Source organism: Bidens hawaiensis, unplaced genomic scaffold (genome assembly GCF_021521415.1).
Source record: "Bidens hawaiensis isolate Kalapana, Puna unplaced genomic scaffold, B.hawaiensis_p1.1 tig00020354_1, whole genome shotgun sequence".
Lineage (NCBI taxonomy): Eukaryota > Viridiplantae > Streptophyta > Magnoliopsida > Asterales > Asteraceae > Bidens > Bidens hawaiensis.
Window position 1 is genome coordinate 58752 of NW_027493100.1, and position 7162 is coordinate 65913.

General features: G+C 41.4%; 1 protein-coding gene across 1 annotated transcript; it reads left to right on the forward strand.

The window, feature by feature from the left end:
• Positions 1-2815: 2815 nt before the first annotated feature.
• Positions 2816-5480, forward strand: LOC143560529 (uncharacterized). Its single transcript, XM_077048811.1, has 4 exons — positions 2816-3032; positions 3121-3941; positions 4305-4766; positions 5010-5480. Exons 1-4 carry the CDS (start codon positions 2816-2818, stop codon positions 5478-5480), a joined length of 1971 nt encoding a protein of 656 aa, XP_076904926.1.
• The last annotated feature ends 1682 nt before the right edge of the window (positions 5481-7162 follow it).

Genomic DNA, 7162 nt, shown 5'->3' on the forward strand with positions numbered 1-7162 from the left:
CTTATTTTAACCATACATAAGGATAAATATATTTAATATTATATATCCTTTTAAACTAGTTAGATGTTTTTTATGTAAAAACGTAGACATAACTTTTACTTATAGTATCACACATATATAAGTATCTAGTAGCTACTTACTTGTTAATTTCGTAAAGTCCATAAAAGTACAAGGTATGATAATTTATTTAAAATTATTTCTACAATAATATGTATTTTTGGTTGTATAAATACTTATAGTTCCTCAAAATATGTTTATACAGGTAATATATTTATTAACATAAATATATACATATACAATTTTCCTTTAAGATAAAGATATAGTATAATATATATTTTATTATTTACTATTACTCATAAGATAAGTATATTAAGATATATCATTGAGGCATTATATATTAAACTTAACGTATCACCAACGAGTTGTACCATGCCTAGGTTTAGGTCATTGGATGAACACATAGCATAAACCGACAGAACTAATATGTCGTGCCGACCCTAACAATGGCCCGTACTTTTCATAGGACACACTTAGGTCGGGTACCATCAAGAACCTTGTCATCACTACTCACCGACACTAAGGTGAGTTTCACAACCCCTATTTATTGTTTTACTACTTTTGGGGTGGAAACATACTTAATCCATTAATGCGTAATAAATAATCTTTATATAATCATGAGTAACTCGAGGCCCTTAGATCTCCGGATCAATACATTCTATAATCATCAACTATGGGTGTAGCCGAGGAATATGTGGGTAGTACTATCGGGATTGATCCCCCGCTCATGGTTAGTCGCTCTAACCGACGTGTTAATGGGAACATATATTCTATAATTCACACCGTGATGGCACGGTTATCGGGCATACATAACAGATTTAGGTTTGATTATAGGCTCATGTGTTATATATTAATTCGTATTCCTTGCAAGTTTACGGAGGATTATGCATTACCTTACTTTTACTTTACATGTTTTAAATTCCTTATTTAACATCAACGTTTTAACTTTTTGAAACAAAGGATTTATATTGTGTCATTAAACTTGTGATCTCACCAACATTATGTTGACGTTTTCAAGTATGTTTTTCAGGTCGCTAAACAAGTAAGAAGTATTATGGTTGCCAAGCATTGCATGTCGGATCACCTATTTTGGAGGATTTTTGTCTATAACTTAAATTGTTTTGAGTCATAGATTTGGGAATCCTAAAATTAAGTCATGTTTTGAAATACTTTCAAGCCTTTTATCTTGTAAAATAATTAAACTTTTTGGTGATCTATGAATGTGATGTTTGCTTTAATCAATAGCTGTGATTATCCATGATTTGTCGCACGCTCGCGATTTCGCCGAGGCGGGGTGTGACAGATTGGTATCAGAGCCATTGGTTATAGTGAATCAGACGAGTCTAGTCTATAACAAAAATACTCAACAAAAACGTTTTCAATAGTCACGTATATCATATCATACATTGCATATCACTTTGCATTTCACGTAAGTTATATGAGATATTGTTGTCACAGTGATGTCTTCTCATCGTGATCCGAGTCCGAGCCAGAGGAGGTTCCCTCCGACCACGAGGTTGCACCACCAGCTCCCGCCATGGTGCCCGAGTCACCACGACCATGTCGTCGCATCATCATTCGCGAGACCTCACCGGAGGATCGCCAACCGGGATAAGAGCCGATTTTCTACCGGAAGAAGAAGGACGGAACTCTCATGTGTAAGAGTGCTAGGAAGACACCAAGCCTACCTGAAAAGAGGAAATTAGCCGACCAGGGCAACAAAGACATCGGGGAACCTTCACGCGCACCACCAAAAATGAAGAAGCTTGATTTCTGTGTGCTTGAAACATCGATGACCTTGAAGAAATGGAGAGGGGAGGACCGCATTCCTTCTACATATGAGGTGGGTGAGACATCAGTCACTCCCCCACCTTTGATCACTACCGAGGAGCCATTAGAGCTTTCCATACCGACCCTGGTGGATAGGATCGCCCTTCACGACCATCAGTTGTAGTCAGCTCGTGATATGACTAAAGAGACTAGGGATGCGATGAGGGAATTACAAGAGCGTGTGATACGTAGGGTGACTGAGGAAGTGACTAGGACATTTGAGAGGCTAGATGTGGTTGAGGATGCGGTAGGAGACATGAAGAACAATGCTTCTCGCGTGAGGGATGAGTTGCTAGGGAGGATCGATACTGAGACTGGGGAGGTATTGGGTAGGACGATTGCTATGGATGATACGGTTAGGGTTCTTGGTGAGGATCTGGCTACTATACGTAGAGGAGTAGGGGACTCCATTGGAGCACTCACGGAGGATGTAGAGGTGATGAGGAGGGTGATAACCGAGGAGCTAAGATTGATGGGTATAGATGTGAGTAGCACTCGAAGGACCATGGATGATGTGAGAGGACATATGGATGTGGATTATCAGACGCTCTCTGGGGTGCGTGATCGTGTTGAGGACTTTGAGCGTCGTGTTGCCTCCGCCATGATGTTATCTGTTGTTAGCACTGCTGTAGCTGGACTCGCCGTGTTGTTCGGCCTGTTTTCGCACTTTACTCATTAGCCTATGCTGGTCGGCTTGTGCCCATGCAATATCTATCGTACTGTATTTTGAAAACTTGTATTTGACGGGACTGATGATCCCTGTCTATTTTGTATTGTCTTTGATGAACAATGTAGCAAGTATTTCTTTATGTTTATGATATTGTATGGTTCTTTGGTTGTTTACATTTCTCGTTCATGTGATGATATTGTTATGTATATATTGTCTTATTTCTTTTATATATTGTGTGTATTAGAAATAAAACAAAACATGGCTCCCAAACGAAGAAACACCAATAACAACTCTGGCGATGCAGTTCCAATGACAGCTTCCGACATCGCCTCACTTGTCTCGCAAAAAGTGGCTATTGCTTTGGCTCAATATGAGGCCAACCGAGCAACGAATGGAGGATCCAGTATTGATTCTCGAGCACCACGAGGCGGAGGAAGTGGATCCGGAGATGGCTCTGGAGTGAGGACTACTACTGGTAAGTGAAAACAAAATTCCGCCCATGTGAAAAGAAAGTCATCAACTAAAACTAATCACTCGTTAAATCATGTACGTTGACTATACAGAAACCGAAAACAGACAAAGGGGTTGCACCTACAAAGCCTTCCTTGCCTGTGGACCCCGTAGCTTTAACGGTACAGAAGGAGCTGTTGGAATCATGAGATGGGTTGAGAAAATGGAGAACATGCTAGATATCAGTGGTTGCGCCGATGACCAAAAAGTGAAATATGCCACATGTACCTTGGCTGATGAAGCTCTCACTTGGTGGAATTCCCAAGTTGAATCATTGGGTAGGGAAGGTGCAAACCAACTCATTTGGGAGCAATTGAAGATGTTGGTGCTGGATGAATATTGCCCTCGAAATGAACTTCAGAAAATCGAGGAGGAGTTGTGGAACCTGATTATGGTAGCATCTGAAGTCATTGCCTACACCACTCGTTTCAATGAGTTGGCTCGTTTGGTGCCACATTTGGTGAACCCTGAATATAAAAGGATCGAGAAGTATGTTTGGGGACTTGCACCTCAAATCCGAAGTATGGTTACCTCGTCCAAACCCTCTACTATCAAAGAGGCTATCTCTCTAGCCTACAGTTTATCCGATGAGTCCATACGAATGGGGTTGCTACCCAAAAAGGTAACAAGTGTGGGTAAAGCGGTAGTTGTAGAGGAAAAGAAGGTCGATAACAAACGTAAGTGGGAAGGCAAGCAAGGAAACAAATTCGGTAATCGTGGGTTCAAAAAGAAAGAGACCGCGAAAGCATGTCCTGCAACCAATGTTGCTAAACCCGTGGGATATGTCGGGACACTACCTAAGTGTGCCAAATGCGGTTATCATCACACCGGAGAGCGCACACAGTGTGACCGGTGCAAGAGATATGGTCACAAGGTAACAACTTGTCAAGTCAGCCTACCACCTGCTGAAAAGAGTACTCAGGCATGCTATGAATGCGGGGAAGCTTGACACTTCAAGAAAGATTGCCCTAAGCTTAAGAATCAGAACCACAATCCAGCTCGCGGTCGAGCATTTGTGATGGGGGCCAGGGATGCCCTCCAGGACCCGAATGTAGTCGCTGGTATGTTCCTTATAAATAATCGTTATGCTTCTGTACTTTTCGATACTGGCGCTGACTTGAGTTTCGTTTCCACTAAATTCAAACATCTGCTTGGTAAAGAGTCTAGTGCATTAACAGACAAATATACTATAGAGTTAGCCAATGGTAAGTTAATTGAAACTGGGGAAATCATTCAGGGATGTGTCCTTACCCTCGAGGATCACTCCTTTGATATTGACCTATTACCTGTCGAGCTCGGAAGCTTTGACATAGTAATTGGAATGGATTGGCTATCTAAAAACCATGCTGAGATCGTTTGTCATGAGAATCTAGTTCGTATACCACTTTCAACAGGAGAAACCCTGGTAATTCTGGGAGAAAAGAAAGATTCTGCATTAGGAATCATAACATGTATGAGAGCTCGCAAATACTTAAGGAAAGGATGTTATGCCTTTTTAGCTCATGTTGTAGAGAAGAAGCCAGAAGAGCGTCAAATCGAGAACATACCAATCGTTCGAGACTTTCCTGAGGTCTTTCCCGAAGACTTGCCGGGATTACCGCCAACACGACAAATCGATTTCCGAATCGACTTAGTGCCAGGAGCCGCACCTGTGGCACGTTCGCCATACCGTTTAGCACCATCAGAGATGCAGGAATTGGCAAATCAGCTGCAAGAGTTATTAGATAACGGCTTTATAAGACCCAGCTATTCGCCTTGGGGCGCTCCGATCTTATTCGTCAAGAAGAAAGATGGAACTTTTAGAATGTGCATCGATTATCGAGAACTCAATAAACTCACCATCAAGAACCGTTATCCACTCCCGAGGAGTGACGACTTAGTTAACCAACTTCAAGGATCTAGCTTCTACTCGAAGATTGATTTGCGATTGGGTTATCACCAGTTGAAGATTCAAGAGGAGGATATTCCGAAAACCGCATTCAGAACTCGTTACGGCCACTATGAGTTTTTAGTCATGCCCTTTGGTTTGACGAATGCGCCTGCTGTTTTCATGGACCTCATGAATAGGGTCTGCAAACCTTATTTGGACAAGTTTGTGATTGTGTTCATCGATGACATACTTATATACTCACGAACTGAAGAGGAACATGAACAACACTTGAAACTAATTCTTGAATTGCTTAAAAACGAGAAATTGTATGCCAAGTTCTCAAAATGCGAATTTTGGATTCGAGAAGTCCAATTCCTTGGGCATTTGATCAATGAGAATGGTATACACGTGGATCCTGTTAAGGTTGAAGCAATCAAGAATTGGGAAGCACCAAAGACTCCAACCAAAGTGCGTCAATTTTTAGGATTGGCCGGATACTACCGCCGCTTCATTGAAAATTTCTCTAAGATAGCTCAATCATGACTGTTCTGACGCAAAAGGATAAGAAATTTGAATGGGGCGAAGAGCAGGAGTCAGCTTTTCAACTTTTGAAGCAGAAATTGTGCATTGCGCCAATATTATCCCTTCCCGAAGGTACTAAAAATTTGGTTGTATATTACGACGCATCACATCAAGGCTTAGGATGTGTCTTGATGCAAAAAGATAAAGTGATCGCCTATGTTTCTCGACAATTAAAGGTGCACGAGAAAAACTACACGACTCATGACTTGGAGTTAGGGTCCGTGGTGTTTGCACTAAAATTTGGAGTCACTATCTTTATAGTACAAAGTGTACCGTATTCACTGATCACAAAAACCTTCAACACATATTCGATCAAAAATATATAAATATGATGCAAGTCGATGGGTTGAACTGCTTAATGACTACGATTGTGAGATCCGTTATCATCCAAGTAAAGCAAACGTTGTAGCTGATGCTTTGAGCCGTAAGGAAAGGGTTAAGACACTTCAAGTCCGTGCATTGGGAATGACCATACATACGAGCCTCACCAATCAAATTCGAAATGCACAACAAGAGGCCCTTAAAGCTGAAAACTTGAAAGGTGAAGCCCTACGAGGAATGGTTAGACAATTAAAACCAAAGGCCGACGAAACCCTCTATTTTTCTAATAGGATTTGGGTACCACATATTGGGGGTCTACGTGAGTTAGTGTTGGATGAAGCTCACAAGTCTAGATACTCGATCCACCCATGAGCTGACAAAATGTACAAGGATCTTAAAGAGCTTTATTGGTGGCCCAATATAAAGGGAGATATTGCTACATACGTGGGTAAATGCTTGACTTGTTCCAAGGTTAAGGCTAAGTATCAAAAACCATCCGGACTTCTACAGCAACCTGAGATACCACAGTGGAAATGGGAACAAATTTCCATGGACTTCATCACGAAATTTTCTATGACAAGAAATGGTTTCGACACCATTTGGGTAATTGTCGATCGTTTGACTAAGTCCGCTCATTTTATTCCCATTAGAGAGAAGGACCATATGGAAGCGTTAACTAGAATCTACCTAAAAGAAATTGTTTCAAAACAAAGGGTCCCCATCTCTATAATCTCTGACAGGGATAGTCGCTTCACATCAAATTTCTGGGGGTCATTACAGAATGCCTTGGGTTCTCGATTGGATATGAGTTCGGCTTATCACCCGCAAACCGATGGCCAGAGCGAATGAACCATCCAAACCTTGGAAGACATGCTACGTGCTTGTGTGATGGACTTTGGTGGTAATTAGGATACTCACCTGCCGTTGATTGAGTTTTCTTATAACAATAGTTATCACACCAGCATTAAAGTTGCACCCGTTTGAAGCGCTTTACGGCAGGAAGTGCCGTGCACCTGTCTTTTGGGCAGAAGTTGGTGAAAAACATATCACTGGTCCCGAGATCATCCAAGAGACGACTGATAAGATATTCCAAATTAGGGATCGTATAAAGGTGGCAAGAGATAGACAGAAAAGTTATGCCGATAATAGACGTAAGCCGTTAAAGTTCAATGTCGGTGATAAAGTTATCCTTAAGGTTTCACCTTGGAAAGGTGTTGCTAGGTTTGGTAAACGAGGTAAACTCAATCCTAGGTTCATTGGACCATTCGAAATTTTGGCAAGAATTGGTCCCGTTTCTTACAAACTCAAGTTGCCATTAGAAC